This window comes from Microcaecilia unicolor, chromosome 1 (assembly GCF_901765095.1).
Source record: "Microcaecilia unicolor chromosome 1, aMicUni1.1, whole genome shotgun sequence".
Lineage (NCBI taxonomy): Eukaryota > Metazoa > Chordata > Amphibia > Gymnophiona > Siphonopidae > Microcaecilia > Microcaecilia unicolor.
In genome coordinates this window covers 565,939,821-565,957,813 of record NC_044031.1, presented here as the reverse complement: position 1 = coordinate 565,957,813, position 17,993 = coordinate 565,939,821, and the positions used below count along the sequence as shown (strand labels likewise).

The 17,993-nt window shown below is 41.0% G+C and overlaps 1 protein-coding gene across 1 annotated transcript in view; it reads left to right on the top strand.

The window, feature by feature from the left end:
* The window catches only part of CSMD3 (CUB and Sushi multiple domains 3), a 2,043,988-nt gene that overhangs the window by 1,862,900 nt on the left and 163,095 nt on the right, over positions 1-17,993 (top strand). The window contains exons 57-58 of the mRNA XM_030189879.1: positions 2,143-2,316; positions 4,788-4,970. Coding sequence (XP_030045739.1) covers positions 2,143-2,316; positions 4,788-4,970 — 357 coding nt within the window. The remainder of the gene's footprint in view (positions 1-2,142; positions 2,317-4,787; positions 4,971-17,993) is intronic.

Sequence of the window (17,993 nt, the reverse complement as noted above, 5' to 3'; positions counted from 1 at the left end):
ACATTCCCATGTCTGATCCCTTTCTGAGCCATGTGAACCCTGAATCCCATGCCCTCCTAATTCTCCGGCTGAGGGGATGTATGGCAGAGGTCTATAACATAATGAGTGGAATAGAATGGATGGACGTGAATCACTTGTTTACTCTTTCCAAAATTACTAGGACTAGGGGGCACTCAATGAAGCTATTAAGTAGTAAATTTAAAACAAATTGGAGAAAATACTTCTTCATTCAATGTCTAATTAAACTCTGGAATTTGTTGCCAGAGAATGTGGTAAAAGCAGTTAGTATAGCAGGGTTTAAAAAGGCTTGGATAACTTCCTTAAAAGTCCATAAGCCATTATTAAGATGGATTTATTTCTAGGATGAGCAGCATAAAATCTATTATACTGTTTTGGGATCTTGCCAGATACTTGTAACCTGGATTGGCCGTTGTTGGAAACAGGATACTGGACTTGATGGACTGTTGGTCTGTCCCAGTATGTTCTTATGACCAGCTCATCTCTCACTGCCCAGGCCTGGCAGATTGCAGTACATGCTGTACATGCAGTACATACTGTCTGCTGTCCTTTAGTACAAAAACATACCCCACAATCCTTGGTGAAAAAATAGGGAATATGCAAACAGAAGGCTATACTGTTCTTCTGTCTAAGACACATTCACAATCACAAATTAGAAGTTAGAAACTACATAGAGGAAGGACATCAGTCTTATACATGCATATATTTGCACGCAGCTATGGAACGCACTACCGAAGTCCATAAAAACAACGCAAGACCTAACCATCTTCCGAAGGCTACTGAAAATAGATCTGTTCAAGAAGGCATACCATAAAAACCCATCTTAAATACTAAATAATTAGACTTTATAAGACCTAGACATAGTTGAAATCTTATCACTTGACTGATTAACCTCTCTGCTACTAATGAATAAACACTACCTCTCTAATCCTCATGTTGAATACAATCTTTCCATATTTGACGACCTAATGTATGTTACAATCCAATTTATTACTGAAAAATATTCAACACAGAAGGAAACAAATGCGGTTACCTAGCTGACTTGAGGTAGACAGCACTGACTTGATCTTGGGTGTCTGAGATCAAGTCTGCATTGAATATCTTCCCATCAGCTAGGTAATGCATTTTTTTCCTTCTATGTTTAATATTTTTCAGTAATAGAAGACTATAATAAAATGTTTTTGGTAGGATGGAGATGGGAGTGACAGATGATTAAAATATATGTAAAAGGTTGTAGACATGGGACAGCTGTGCGCTGTGAGAGGTCCTTTGACCTAAAATCCATATGACTGATGTCCTCCCTCTATGTGGTTTCTAACTTCTAATTTGTGATTGTGAATGTGTCTTAGACAGAAGAACAGTATAGCCTTCTGTTTGCATATTCCCTATTTTTTTGTGCTTTTACTTTTCTAGTTGTGAAATTTGGCTCTTTCCTTTATTTTTTGCCTTGACATTCCTTAAGACGACATAAGCATCTATATTATTTCAAGCTCATTAAATCTTTTAATAAACATCAAGCAAATTGCTACCTTAGAAAAAGAGATATTTTTCTAAGGTAGCAATTTGCTTCACTGTTCTTTGTGCGCCTCACGGCTACTATCCACACTCTTCCTTCTTTGTTGCCAGATTCTTAATGGATAGATTTTACTTTGTGTACATTTTATTTTCACAGTGCTTTTATATAGTTTGTTTAAGGGTTTTTCTTCCAGGATAATTGTTCTTGGATAACCTGTGTCTAGGATCTCAGATTAAATCATTTTTAGCAGGTCTATAGCCACATTTGGTCTCATATTTACTTTCAATAAATTTTATAATACTGTTAATGAAATACCAGTCCCTCCATTTTTCAGAAGTGTGTTTTAAACTTAACTTCTCTTCATGAGGCATGACTTGCTATGATACCTATTCTGGGAAAGGAACTCTCTGAGTTCCCCAACCCCTATTTGTCTTATTCTCTAGTCTTACCTTTTCTGACCTAGATATTGTAGTCCTTTCCTACTTCTGTAATTAGATTGTGAACTGCTCTGATAAGGGTGATGTATTAAGAAACCAAATATAAACATAATTGCTTGGGTTTAGCAACAGTGTCATGAAGCTAAAACTATGTGATGTCTTAACTTCTAGTGATTGACTGTGGACATCCTGGTGTTCCTCTTAATGCAATCGTTTCTGGAGAAAAATTCTCATTTGGCTCCACTGTTCATTATTCATGCATTGGAAGACGAACCTTGTTAGGTCATTCTTCACGTACTTGTCAGTTAAATGGACACTGGAGTGGATCGTTGCCTCACTGTTCAGGTAATGCTATCATGTATATTTTCAGTATTCCTATATAAAATGTATTGTCTCTCTACTTGCTTTACTTCTCCTTTTAGAATTTCTTTCTAAACTCCTTGTAGAGATTCTGGACATTTCTGAATATCTAAGGAACAATTTTCAAAATACTTATGTGATCAGCACTAGATGGTAGCTGCGTAATTGTTGTCTTAAAAAATGACCTGAGCATTTATATGAATTCCATTTTGCTTTATAAGTTGCAACATGACCAAATTGTATCAATCCAATTTGGGAAGGCAGAATTGGGGTGGGAGAGTTCTTTGGTTATAGGAGGGACACTTCTGGGTGGGAGGGTTGGCCACTAGGGAGACCTTCAGGTTGGGTGAAGTCTAGTTAGGGCAGCACTCTGAGGGGGGTCTTGATTTGGGAGAGCCAAAGAGGGACTTCTGGCTTGAGGGGACTCTCTGGCTAACAATAGTCTGTACTTTCTCGGTGCTGGACCCTTTAACATGAGGCCCGGGAGCATCAGTCCATGGTTTAGTGACCCACTGCTCCTGGGCAGATGGAATAACACTGCATTATTCCTTTACCTTAACAGTCACCAGTGGTACTGAAATACTGCAGGTTGGTGATTCCTGAGGTAAATCAAGGTGTGGCAAAAGCCTGCCTTTTATCACATCATAATAAATTCCCCCCTGAATGTATTGTGATAAAGAATTGTGTCTTTTTTCTGGTCAAGAAATAACATTTCTCTCTCCACAAATCACGTGAAATACAGTTTTCCCATTGTGATTCATATGAACAGCATTTCTATAGATTAAGTTTCTTTTTGGTTTGAATTGATCTACTCAGTTTAAATGGGAAAGGGAATGAGGATGAGATTTTATATACTGCCTTTCTGTGGTTACAAAGAAGTTTACATATTATATACAGGTATTTATTTTGTACCTGGGTAAATAGAGAATTAAGTAACTTGCTCAGAGTCAGAAGAAGCTACATTGGGAATTAAACTCAGTTCCCATGGCTCTTAAGCCACTGCACTAACCATTAGGCTACTCTTCAACTGTAATTATGATTAGATTATTTAAAGGTTTTAGCCAATTAAAATTTTGTGAAAAAGAAAACATTATAAAGCTGTGAGATGCATAGTGGGGTGCTCATCTTCAAATACAGAAGCAGTTATGCAAGGTTAAAAAAAGTTATTTAATATATTGCTCCCCCCCCCCCCAAAAGGAAGCTAGTTTGCTGACATAAACCCTTATTTTTTAGAAGACTATATTGGCATTTATACTTGTTTATTGAATACATTTAATAAGCCCATTTTAGGAAGCTGTGCATATGGCTAGAGGCATGGTTTGGGTGGGAATAGTGGAGAACCAAAACATGCTCAAATATTCCCTATTTCAGAAGGGGAATGGACATCTATGATCTGCAAGATCAATGTCAAAATTTACAGCTTCTCCTGGTTATATACAGATTTGGTAAAAGTGCTTGTTTTCAGCAGTGTTCTACAGGACAGATTAAGAAAGATTGCCCTCTTAATCCCTTCAGTTTTGATAGTGCTGAATGATTGCAGCCTCTGTTATTAATTGGGATCATATAGACATGTAGGTTTCCAAAATGGCAGCCATACATGTCTAAGTGTTGACATTTACATGTCTAGGTTCTGAAGTACCAATTTAACCCCCCTGTTTACAAAGCCATGCTAGCAGCTGCCGGTGCACTAATGTCAACAAAGCCCATTCACTTTTAATGGGCTGTGTCAGCATTATCGTGCAGCAGCCGCTAACGTGTACTTGTAAACAGGGAAGTAAATATGATCATTGCTGAGCTGCCTCTGTTGATGTTTTTTTTTTTTTTTTGTTGCTGCACTTAGCTGGTATAAGTGAATGTATTTCAGAAAAGAATCTATGCTGGCAGATTCTTTTCTAAAGTATTCTCAGAACTGCACACGTCCCAACCTTGATGCCTCAATTCCCATTTCTATGTTCTGTCTAAAATGGAGCTGATGGTATTTGCAGTCCAGTCTATTGCTATGCAAAAGGCTCATTTATTAATGGCTGGTGTGCAAACAGCATTAGTGCATGCTGTCTGCTGCATGACCCATTTTATTCCTAAGGGTCCTGTGATTAATACAGCACGCTCACCATTTGCACAAGGCCCACATTTGTATATTGTACTGCATGTAGTGGTTGATAAACATAATTTAAACACTGACCCCCCCCCCCCCCCCCCCCGTGATCTGAATATTATAAAGCCTATCAGCTTTATAAAGAATATATCCTGTAGACAATAGACATGGATTTCCTCTAGACTCTACCAAGTAGTCAGAGTTTGTGGAGATTTTTTTATACACTTACTGATATGTACTAATAAATACTTTACCCTCTTGTGTGGCATGTATCTTTCCTTTTATCCTTTATTGTCTTTATTTATTTTTATTGTTAGCAAGAAAAAGAAGCTATATAAACATTTGTCCTTGTAATTTATAGGTGATACAGCGGGGTCTTGTGGTGATCCAGGTATTCCAGCTCATGGCTCAAGGGAGCACAGTGACTTTAGAGTTAAAAGCATTATACATTTTACTTGTGAGATTGGCTATATCTTACATGGGTCAGAAGAACGGACATGTTTGGCCAATGGTACTTGGACAGGAAAACAACCTGAATGCAAAGGTAAAATATGCAAGCCCTATATTTTTATGCTATACAAAATTAGCTGGAGATGTACACAGGAGGATATTAAGGCCAATGTAGTGGCCCAGTCTGTCACCAGTTGGATTAGTATGGTAATATCATCTGCTCGATATAAAAAGGGACCTTAAATCTTTCTAATAGAAATCACAAGGGGCAAGAAGGAGATTAAATAGTGATGGTGACAAAGGAGGCCATTGTGTAATGCCACATCCTGTGTACAGCACTGCGTAACCCTGGCAGTGCTATAGAAATGCTAAGTAGTAGTAGTAGTAGTAGTAGAATTAATACCATCCTTCTGAGCCATATACCTCCTTGATGTAAAAAAATCCTTTAAACCAATGCACATAAGAACTAACTTCACCACAACCTCACTTTGTATTTGTTCAAACCGATATTGGCGATCACCTCTATGGTACTATGAGGCTTATTTTCAAAGCACTTAGCCTCCCAAAGTTCCATAGAAACCTATGGAACTTAGCCTCCCAAAGTGCTTTGAAAATATGTAAGCCACATTGAACCTGCAAATAGGTGGGAAAAGGTGGGATACAAATGTAACAAATAATAAACAAGAATAATAATAAACAATTCAATCACAAACTCCAATTTCACTCAGTCTGAATAATAGTAGATCATGATCAACTATGTCAAATGCACAGGATAGATCGAATTGGACTACTTCAGCTCTTTGTCCCAGACTTAGGAGTGCTTTACCATGAACAACAGTAGAAGCTATTACAGTCTCAGCACTACATTTTTTTCTAAACCCAGATTGTGAAGAATAATATGATGTTTGATAGTGAAATGAAAGAAAGAAAAGTATTGCCGTACAGACTGAAGGTCCATCAAGTGCAGTTCAGAGCTGCCAAGGGAGCCGACTCACTCAGTGGGAGACAGGGCCAGCCCCCAACCCACCACACTCTACCCCCAGCTGTGACCTGCCCCACTAATTATCCACCCAGTCTGCCCACAACTCCACCTATCCTGACCTATTGCTCCATCCCAGCACAGCTGATTCACAGCCGGTGGCAAAAGGAATGGTCTCCCTGTCCAGCAGCAGCAGGAAATGCCTTCATAAAATATCATCTCCAACTGCTGTGGGATCAGTGGCAACATGAGATGGTGCTTTATGAAGGTGTTTCCTGCTGTTGCTGGATGGGGAGGCCACTCAGCAGAAGATCCCAACTTCTTGGCGACAGTGGGGAGATGACCCTTAAAAGCTAGAGTCTGCCACTGAAAGGAATAAGCAGTGTATTTTCCCAAGTCCATCTTAAGAATGGCTTATGGACTTTTCTTCTAGGAACTTGTCCAAACCTTTTTTAAACCTTGCTAAGCTATCTGCTTTTACCACATTCTCTGGCAAAAGAATTCCAGAGTTTAATATACATTGAGTAAATAAATATTTTCTTTTTTTTTTTTAATTTACTGCTTAGAAGCTTCATTGTGTGCCACCTAGTCCTTGTATTTTTGGTAAGAGTAAAGTGATTCATGTCTACCTGTTCCATTCCACTCAATATTTTAAAGACCTCTATCATATCTTCCCTCAGCTGTTTCTTCTCCAAGCTGAAGAGCCCTATCCTTTTTAGCCTTTCCTCATAGGGAAGGCATCCCACCCCCTATCATTTTCATCACTCTTCTCTGTACAGTTATGTGGATCCTCTATCCACATAACTGTCATCTGCAGATCTCCATCACAGATGGAGAAGCTGGATAAAGATCTGATTATAGATATCCAAAAGCTGGGAATGAAAGGGTAAATGCTGTTGTGGGGAGATTTCAACTTGGCAGATGTGGATTGGAATGTCTGATGTACAGAATCGAAAAGAAGTAGAGAGACTCTGGATGGTTGTCAACGTGCTCTGCTCAGACAAATGGTGACAAGAACTCATGAGGGAAGGGGTGACTCTGGATCTAGTACTCACAAGTAGAGAAAGTGTATCTAGTATCTGGGTGGACTCCCATCTAGGCAATAGTGATTATCATACAATTATGGTGCACAAAACATAAAGTACTGGATTTCAAACATGGTGGCTTTAGTGAAATATATGAGTACCTGAAGAAGAAGCTGACAGGATGGGCCAACATAAGGGAACTGGAAGGACAGTGGTCCATACTGAAAGGAACTCTAAATATGGCAACAGTCATTTCTGTAAGGAAAGAAAAAAAAAAAGCAAGAGGAGGAATCCAATATGTTCGTCCCAAAAAGTGGCTGAAAAAAAAAACCAAGAGAGGCGGCATTCAAGACATAGAGAAGAACGCAAGGAGAAGAACATAGAATAGATTATTGGCTAAAACTCATAGAAATGAAGAGAGAAATATAGCTAGTAAAATAAGGGCAGAATTAAAAAATAGCTAGATATGTAAAGAGAGGTGACAAGACTAAGTGAAGGAACGTTTTCAGCCCCAGGAATTTACCAAACTAGCAAATTCATCTGTAAACTGTCCTAATAGTGTAGGTGCATGCCAGGCAATAATTACTCTTATTAGAGTTTACCTGGAGGTAATTAGCACATGCCCAAATTATGTTTGCATCACTGGCACAGTTAAAGATTCTTTCCCTAGTAAAACATTAGTTTTCTTGATAGAACAATCACCAGCTATGCACCAACTGGATCTGACTCACTTCTGGAAACAAAATAAACCTTTCTCTCTGCCCCTTTTCTGTATTGTAATAAACAAAAGAAAGAGGGAAAAACCAAAAACAATCCAAAAAAATCTTGCTCCTCAAACATTACTATATACCCAAAGGGAACAAAGAACATTGTGACATAATACTCAAAAAGGGAGAGAAGTGAAAAGAAAAGAGGAAAAAGGACTCATGAGCATCAGATATCCATCAGTGGCAAGGCTATTAGGTCTCCTATAGAACAAAGCTATTCCAAACCCTTGAGCCTACTGCATATAATCAATCATTTGCCCCCAGAGACCAAAACCTCTACTTCAGTCATCAACTTTTATTTAAACTTGTATTATGAATGCATTTCAAATTCAAAAATATTAGAAAATATAAAGACAAAACTCAAACCACACAAGTAGCTCCTAAAGTCACTACATCTGAGGTTTTATATTTAATGCCTCAGAAATAGTGACTTTAAGAGCTGCTTGTGTGGTTTGAGTTTTGTCTTTATATTTTCTAATATTTTTGAATTTGAAATGCATTCATAATACAAGTTTAAATAAAAGTTGATGAATGAAGTAGAGGTTTTGGTCTCTGGGGGCAAATGGGTTTGGAATAGCTTTGTGCTATATGAGAATTAATAATCTTGCCACTGATGGATATCTGATGCCCTCGGGTACTTTTTCCTCTTTTATCACTTCTTCCCCCTTTTCAATTATTATGTCACAGTGTTCTTTGTTCCCTGTCCTGTACCGTACAGGCAGATATTCCTTCAGTAGCCAGCCACTCCATGTTGTCAGTTTGGTCAATTTCTCCTCCTCATTGGTATTCCAGCAGAAGGTGTGTTCAGTGAGTTTGTGTCAGCTATAGCTGAAATACACAGGGCTTTGAAGATTACGTTCCATAGCTCTTCACATGTATCAGCCTTTCTCTCCAATTGCCTGATAGCTTTACGGAAATTGGATGCAGCGCTAGGATAGTTGCAAATCTTTACCTTCCGACCATACTCACAGCTTCTATCTCTTAGTTATTTGATAGGATCTTCTCTGTTGTTAATCCGCAGTTGCAGAGATGTCACACTCATAATTTATTTTGTTATGCTATTAGGTACTCACAATGTTGCTGGGTTCCTAATGTTACTCTGGTTTATCTTTATGGGGTGGCATTGAAGGGGGCCCACAATTATATGTTTGCCTAGGTCTCAAAATAGTATAATCCAGCCCTAGTCACAAGCAGACAATACTGGTATTGCTTATCCAAACTGACATCACTCTGTTTTAGATTTTACTTTAATTTTTATGCATTGTCTTAAGGGTCTGGAAAATAGATAGAAGCATGATTGTGATGCCCAGCTTGGTCAAATATCCAGTCAAACTTGCCAACACTAATATTGATCCTAGGACAGCATGCAGTTCCTTAAACAATGGTGTGCTGGTAAATTTTTAACAACAGGTTCTTTCCCCAGGTATAGCCAGCTCTGCACTTTGTCCCCTCCCCCAAATTGCAGGGCTGGCTATACCCGGGGAGAAAGCCTGAGGGGGGGGGGGGGGGGCAATGCATTATTCCCTCCAGGAAAAAAAAAAGTATTTTAAGTGCTCCAAGGTTCCCAGGTTCCAATCTAATTCATGTTTAATGTGGGATAAAACGCCATAAATAAGTAAACTCTGAATGTTGAGCACCTGATTCTCATAACATGATGTCTGTTTTAGTGGCCCTTTACTAGGAGAAAAAACATCTCTGCACGAATATAACACATTATAGTGTCCCTATATAACCAGCCCCTCCAAATAACACACTGATTATGATTTACAACAAATTACTACTCTATTTATGAAAAGTTATTCCGTTATTATACTTCCTCTGTGTACATCTGTGTGCACAAGCCGGCATGTTTGAAAATATAAGTGAGATTAAATAAAAATTCAACATTTTTTATAGTATCCTCCCCACCCCACCCACCTGTCTAACTATTTCAGACCTCCTCCCTGCTCTCCCGGTCCCCAAAGCCATAGGGTCCCGGCGCATACCTGAACTGAATCCACCCTGGTGGTCTAGTGGATTCTTCAGGGCAGAAAAATCCCCAGTCTTTCCTACCCACTGCCAGCACTGACCCTCTTGCTGCCGCATCTTCTTTAAAATGGTTGCCGAGACTTACAGCAGTGGCCTCGCAAGACTTGACCGGAAGTCTTGCGAGGCCGCCGCTGGAAGTCTCGGCATCCATTTTTAAAGAGCAATGCGGCTGCAGGTTAGTCAGTGCCGGCAGCAAGCAAGAAAGACTGGGGATCTTTCCTGCCCAGAAGAATCCACTAGACCACCAGGGTGGCTGCCTTTAGGTATGTGCTGGGACCCTGCGGCTCGCGGGATGGAGAGCCCAACAGGGTGCGCAGGGAACTGGAGGGAGAGCCCTGTCTGAACAATAGCAACCACCATTGGCTCACCCTGCTTGAACAACCAGCTTGCAAAATGTTAAAAAATTTAACAACCGCAAGCTGGTGCGAGCCGGCTCCAGCATACTCTTGCATTGATACCTAACCCTTTTAAACCAATTCCAGTTTTTTAATTTTAACCAAGCAGACTGTGGAGACAGCAGCTCTAAAAGGTGAATGTATGCAACATTCATTGTTTTAGAAAAGGAACAGTTTCTAGAACTACCACATCTGGAATTCCTCCTTGATTCATTCAACACATCAGTTGGTGGAGCTCCACAGCGTGTGCACCATTCATCAAAGGATGGATGGCACTCCTGGCACTATGAGTTATTAATGTTAATTATTCTCTCATGCAGACTGATTTGTTGACCACTCATTAATTTCTCAGGTTGAAGTATTAGCTAAATTATGGATGCTGAATGCAAGATGAGTTGATTTTCCATTTTTTTGAATTGGCAGAGGGGGTATAAACATCCTTGCAAAACGGTGAAATCCAGGGGCGGGGAAACCCATATTTTCGAAACAAGATGGACGTCCATCTTTCGTTTCGAAAATACTGTCAGAGACATCCAAATCCTTAAATTTGGGCTTCCCTAGATTTGGACGTCCCTAGACATGGACGTTTCTGACTTTCAGTGATTTTCGAATCCAAAGACGTCCCTGTCAAAATTGTCCGAATGCAAGCCATGTGGGAGGAGCCAGCATTTCTAGTGCACTGGTCCCCCTGACATGCCAGAACACCAACCGCAAAGCTTCTGACAAAGACCGTGCAGTCCCATCAACCCCAGCATTTGGTGACATCACATATCTGGTGATAGCATATGTATTGTAGCAAAAGTTCATGCCCCCATCCCCACCCTGGGACATAAACAGATACAGAGTTCAGTGGTGATGTAGGTCCTTCAATCTTGGTCAGCTGGTCCATAGCTTGAGGGTGTTCTCTGTGTGGAAACAGTTGGCAGGTAAGATCACAACATCCTATATGACTTGTCTAATGGTGCAGCTGATTGATGGGAGGCATGGACTGGGACAGCTGTGGGCAAGTGTTGTAATCTGATGACAACAATGAGATGATACAGCAGGGGACCTTGGAAGCACTGTGATCAGAGGAGCTACTCCAAATGCATGGTTATGGGTTCAACTCCTACAGCGGGTGTTTGTAAACATTATTTTATTTGTCCTGCTGTTAGGGCTACATTGTGCTAAGTAGGTTGTTGTGTGTACCACACCAAGCCCTTTGTTATTGGTGTCTGGTAGAGGGTGAGCAAAGAGATCCCCCCCCCCCCCCATTCCTTTCTATGTCATCTCATTGATTGTGGGTTAGGTGCAACACATGTAGGGTTAGCGGGCTCACTGGAAGAAGGGTAGCTGCCTCCTCAGTCCTTGATTCAGAACAGAGGTGTTATGGGCTGCTCTGGTTATGCTACTTACTTTGGCGCTGGAGGTGCTCCCTCATGTGCCAGGTCAGCGCTGGGCTTTCACTGTGGATGCATTGGAACCGGCACAGCAGTGCTTTAACCTCCCAGTGCACTACAAAGTGTCTATAACACATAAGTTGGTACAGACAGGGTTCAGATGACAGATCTTCTTGCCATCCCCTACATTATTATGCTTTCATACCATTTGTGCAATGCTCATCATATAGGCTGTGACAGATGGTAACAGTCAGATGGGGGGGGGGGGGCTGGAGGATGCATTACATGAGCAAAGGTGAGCAGAGGTAGACATGGAGACTGGGGGTTGAATGTTGGCCTTTCTGTGTAGCATGTGCAGAGATGTGGGGATGGGTAGTGGGGTAAAGATGGTGTGCATGTGGTCATCAGATTGTACTTTAGGGAGCTTCTGCCAACGGTCCAAGCACTATGAATGTGGGCGCCAGGATAAGGGGGAAGTGTTGTCGGTCTGTGCAGTCTCTCCTTGTTGTTGGGGGGAGCATAATTTATAGACTTGGGATGTGGCATACATTCATATTTTAGCAATACCATTTTTCCTCTCAATTCCTTCTATATCTGATGTCACATTTTTAATGATGTCAACAAACTCGCTTCAAGCTCATATACTTAACACAAGTCCATCAGATAATACCATTCAAAATGTATAATTCTGAGCTTGTGGTGCTAGAAACTAAAGAAAACCTTTTTTTTTTTTTAAAGAAAACTTCAGCTTGGCGGAGTCATGGGGCACTCTTTGGTTTAAGCCTCCACTCTCCAATCATCACTGGTCTTCAAGCATATTTTTATGCATTATTGTTTTATATATGACTTTTTTAATATATTTTTTTAGTTAGACTCTTTTTGGATTCAAAACCTCTATTGAGTGCAACGCTTGAATAAAAAATTTTTGTAGTCAACTTATATCAGATTAATGCCTCAGTAGCACTTAACTTACATCGGTAATGAGACGGGGAGATAACCTTGAAGCAGCCAAACGGCGAAACATGATGTTGTGTCGGACAACATATCCCCTTGAGAAGTGATTTATCTAAGTTAAGTGCTACTGAGAACTTTTACTTATTTTTGTCGATTATAGCCTCGTTGGACGTTTTCTGATAAACGTCTCTGACATCATTTGGATGTTATATTGAAAATGCCCCTGCACGTAATATATAACAAATTAGGGCATGAAAAGACACACAAATGTAGCTTTGAAAAAGAAGCATCGTAACATATTGTCTTAAGTAATTAACTATCAGCAGTTCAAAAGACTGCAGAAAAATAAGTACCGTATTACCTAAGCAATTGACTATCTACTGTTCAAGAGTTGCAGAAAAAATATGCAAAAAACAATTTTCAAATATTAAAAAACTGTTATTCTGTTACAACCCTTTATGCAAAAAGATTTCTCCAAAAAACTAAGACTACTATCTTGCAATATAATGAATCAGAAGTCTTTATCATTTTAGATCTGTCATGCAACAATATGATTGAAAACCTCATGCAACAGAAAAACAAAAATGTTTCTGCTTCCCTCTTCCTTGTCCCAATCCTTGCCCCTTCCCTTCCCCTTTCTTTTTTCTCTTCCTTTTCGCCCCCCTTTTTGTTCCTTTCCTTCTTCCTTCCCCGTTTTTTTTCTTTTCCTTTTTTTGTGTCTCTTTTTGAGCCTTTTTTCTTTTTTTTACAATTTCATTTTTATTCAAATTATATATTATACAACTCTTAGAGAGATAATACAAGAAATTGGAAAATCTTAACATAAAGAAATATTCAGTATTATCAATAACAGAAATCAATTCACCACTTTCGACCATTATAATTAGGTAAATTAGATCCAAGAACTTAAAAGTGTCAGGTTCTCAGGTTTAGAGCCCGCGGGGCCGGGCTCTGGAGCAAATGTGAGCCCTGGGCTGCTGACGAGGAGCGACAGCAGCAGGCAAAACCCACCAATCGACGCTGGGCAAGCACACCGGCAGGGACTGCAGGCACCGCCCAGCGAGCTGGAACACCTGGACTGGAATCCCCCAGACTGGAGGACACAGGACTGGAACACTGGACTGGAACACACCGGACTGGTCCATACAACTTCACCTGCACTTAGCCACTGCCTCCCAAGGGTTGAGCCCCTGGGTTCGAGTGGCCGGCAGGACTTACTGGATGACACCAGATGACAAAGGGACCTGGACTGGAAACAGAAGTACTCCTAAATCCTAAACTGACCTAAGTACTCCCAAGCCCTAAACCAACAGAAGTGTTCCTCATAGTAAACTAACAAAAGGACTTCCTAAGCCCTATACTAATAGGAGTGCCCCTAGGCACTGACCTAACAGGAATGCTTCACACAGTACCAAAAGGAAAAGCAGGGGAGTTACAAGGGAAAGGCAGGGAAGCTAAACACATAAGCTAATAAAGGTGCTTCGAAAACACCAAGCTACAGCAGCTCTACAACTCTAAACTAACTAAGGTGCTCCCAAGCACCAAACAACCGGAAGCACTCCTAGCACTAAAAGGGAAGACAGGGGAGCCACAAGAGAAAAAACAGGGAAGCTAAACACGTAAGCCAAAAGTGCTTCCAAAGCACCAAACACAAACAGCAAAGACTGCAATGCTCCCAACAGCACAAATACCAGAAGTACTTCTAACAGCCAAATCTGCAGTGTTCCTAACACCAAACCCTGAAGTACTTCTATCAGCAACAGAGCTTCCAAAGCCCTACACACAGCAATGCTTCCAAAGCACCAAGAGGGAAAAGCAGGGGAACCACAAGGGAAAAGCAGGAAAGCTAAACACACAGTCACAAGTGCACACTGCACTAACACTAAGCTGGACCTAAAGCAAGTAGCCAAAAGCAAATGTTGCAAAGGCCCTGAAGGGAAGAACACCACTTCCTTATCAAGGCCCTCCCTGATGATGTCACACTCCCTAGACCCAGGCAGACAGCACACTGAAACCCAGAGAGGCCCAACCCATACCAATGCAGCACCATGAAGCACTTGAAGCCAGTACACCCAAAGAGAGGTAGAGCTAACTCAGTCCACACACACAGCTGTAGTAAAGTGAAACAATTAGAGTCATGCTGCTGGAAGCTGCCAGCATAGAGAGACAGAGCTAGCTCAGAAAGAACAGACAAAGGAAACAGAAGCCAGCTAAGAAGCTGACCACCAGGAAAAAGGTAAGTTTGAGAGGGGTTCTGACCACAATCATAACAAAAAGAGCCCATTAATCTAGGAAATCAATTTATAATTATTGCAACCCAACTAGTTTACTCCAAGCTATCATACAGTGTACTATCTGTGACTAGACTATAATATTTACCTCTTCTTTAGACAGCAAAAATTCTTCTAACTGCTTGGGATCAAAGAATTGAAATTGTTTAGACTGAAATAATACTCGACATATGCAAGGAAATTTAAGTACAAAATTTGCACCTAATGCCAAAGTCCTTGGGCATAGAGCCAAAAAGGCTTTATGCCTTTTCTGTATTTCTCTTGCCAAATCAGGATAAATTCTTATTTTAAATCCCAGGAAGAGAGATTCTAAATGACAAAATGAAAGTTTCAACACAGCATCTCAATCCATCTCCAAAGTGAAGGAAACCACCGCAGTTGTTCTCTGAGTAATAATCTCTAGTGAGGATTCTAAGAAGGATGTGAGGTTCATGTGAAGGGGCATAATCAAACGGAAACGTCTATCTCCATGGGCGTTTATCTCCGAGAACGGGTCCGTGAAGGGGCGGACCGAACCGTATTTTCGAAAAACATGGACGTTTATCTTTTTTTGAGCTGGGCGTTTTTGTTTTTCAGCGATAATGGAAACTGAAAGCGCCCAGCTCAACAACGAATAACTCCAAGACATTTATTCATGGGAGGGGCCAGGATTCGTAGTGCACTGGTCCCCCTCACATGCCAGGACACCAACCGGGCACCCTAGGGGGCACTTTTACAAAAAAAAAAAATAAGGTAAAACAGCTCCCAGGTGCATAGCACCCTTCCCTTGGGTGTTGAGCCCCCCCCCAAATCCCCCTCAAAACCCACTGCCCACAAGTCTACACCATTACTATAGCCCTAAGGGGTGAAGGGGGGCACCTACATGTGGGTACAGTGGATTTCGGGGCAGTTTGGAGGGCTCCCATTTACCAGCACAAGTGTAACAGGTGGGGGGGATGGGCCTGGGTCCACCTGCCTGAAGTCCACTGCACCCCCTAATAACTGCTCCAGTGACCTGCATACTGCTGCCAGGGAGGTGGGTATGACATTTGAGGGTGAAAATAAAAAGTTGTGAAACGGCATATTTTGTGGTGGGAGGGGGTTTGTGACCACTGGGGGAGTCAGGGGAGGTCATCCCCGATTCCCTCCAGTGGTCATCTGGTCATTTAGGGCACTTTTTGGGGCCTTATTCGTGGAAAAACAGGGTCCAGGAAGAGTGCCCTAAATTCTCGCTAAAAACGCATATTGTTTTTCCATTATCAGCGAAAGGCGCCCATCTCTGATTGGCCGATAACTACGCCCAAGTTCCGCCTTCACCACGCCTTCAACACACCCCCATCAACTTTGTCTGCATCCGCGACGGAGTGCAGTTGAAAACATCCAAATTCGGCTTTTGATTATACCGCTTTATTCTTTTTCGTGAGATAAACGTCTATCTCCCGATTTGGGTCACAATATAGGCATTTTTCTATTTCGATTATAAGCAAGATAATCTCCTACTTAGGGTTGAGAAATTCCAGATGAAGATTTTACATTACTCTTCAAGTACTGTGCCCGAGTTATTGGAGGTGATGAGTCACGAGACATTCCTAAAATTTCAACCAAATATTTTTTAACCATTTCTATTGGTGTAATCAAGGGTGATCTGGGAAAATTGGTCAGCCTCAGCTTTAGTCTCCTAGATTGATTCTCTAAGAATTCCAATCGACAAAATGTACAATTTCTGTCCCTAATTGAGACTTGCCCCAAAGATTCCAGTTTTTGAATTTTTTTTTATCTAGAAGTTTCACTTCTGAGGATTGTTGAGCAGTTATCTGTGCCTGGATAAGGACTGCTTCAGACAATACCTTATTTTCACTAGTATTTTTAGTTATCAATAGTTGTAAAGAAGACTGTAAGTTAAACGTCAGGTCCCAGAGTGACTCCATTGTCACTATGGCTGGTTTTGCCAAAAGCCCCAAAGAAAAAGCAGGAAGGGGAGCCTTTAAAGACTGCTCCTAATCGATTCTCCCAGCGCGGGCAAGTTCCCTCCCTGCACGTTTATCTCCTCTACATTGGGAGATTGGGCTGTAAGGCTTGACTCCGTGCTGTTCCTTCCTGGCTGTGGGGGAGCCACACATAGGATGGGGCTCAAGGAGACCCCGTCGACACTGTTGGCCAGCGCTGATGCGCCGGCTCCGACTACAGGAGAAGAGGCTTGTCTGGCACCGGACGTCAGCCCAAACTGCCTTTGTTTGTGCCTTTTTTTCAAGGGGAAGGAGTGAATCTTCACTCCCCACCTAGTGAGGTACCACTCATGAGTACAAATAGTCTATCTTTTAAGGAAAAAAATCAAGCTCCTTGTTAAGCAGATGCTGCACTAAAAGCAACAACTTTTCAGTGAAGGGGTACTAGGACAGGATAACAGAAGCAAAATGGAAAGGTGAGACTCTACCCATCATGTTTGAACCCCATACCCTTGGTTCCTCAACTCTGCCTATAAATCTCATAGGATATTCTGACCTACTACAGGTAGAACATAATTCTGAGAGTTTTGAGACCTGCTACAAAACATCCAGAAATGGTAGCACAGCCATGCAATCTTGTCCCTTAAATGGCCAAGACAAAGGAAGGAGAAACATCTGGCCATGGATGTAGTCAAAGTAGGTGTTCACAGCTATGTGACTTCAAATTATTGTGTAACCGATGGTGTAAACCTGACCAATGGCCCACCCATGCTCCACCCATGTGTAAGCCCCCCTTGCATATATGCAGAAATAATAATGCCTACATATGTTACAAAATAGCAGCTACCATATACGTGTATGAGTGCTAATTAGTGGCATCTGTTACCCATGTATACTGTATGCTAGTATACTGTAATATATGTGGGCATTTGACACCTACTGTTAGTGCTTATTAATAGAATTGTCTTGAATAAGTACTGCTCTACTGTGAAAATAAATCTTCTTGAATATTTATGAAAAAAGAATTTGTGTTTCAATCATTTTGATTTCACAAATAGGACACAACTCTCATCAAACCATAACTGATAAAATGCTTTTGAATGGAGGCATAAAATGTTGTATTTCTTCAATTGTCTACTGTATCATCAACTTTCACTCTGCCAGAAAGAATCATTCATCTTTTTTAAAATGGCACAGCTTATTTCACAGCCCTAAGGTTAATATCCATTCAACAGAACTGTTGCAGGGAGAAAAGATTTGAAATCTATTATAAACCCTGTAGAATCATGACCAGTCAACTAAGCTTTTAACTTTTATTTTGTGTTCTACATCACATCTATCATTGTGTTTTCTTTTCCATACAGTCACCTAAGT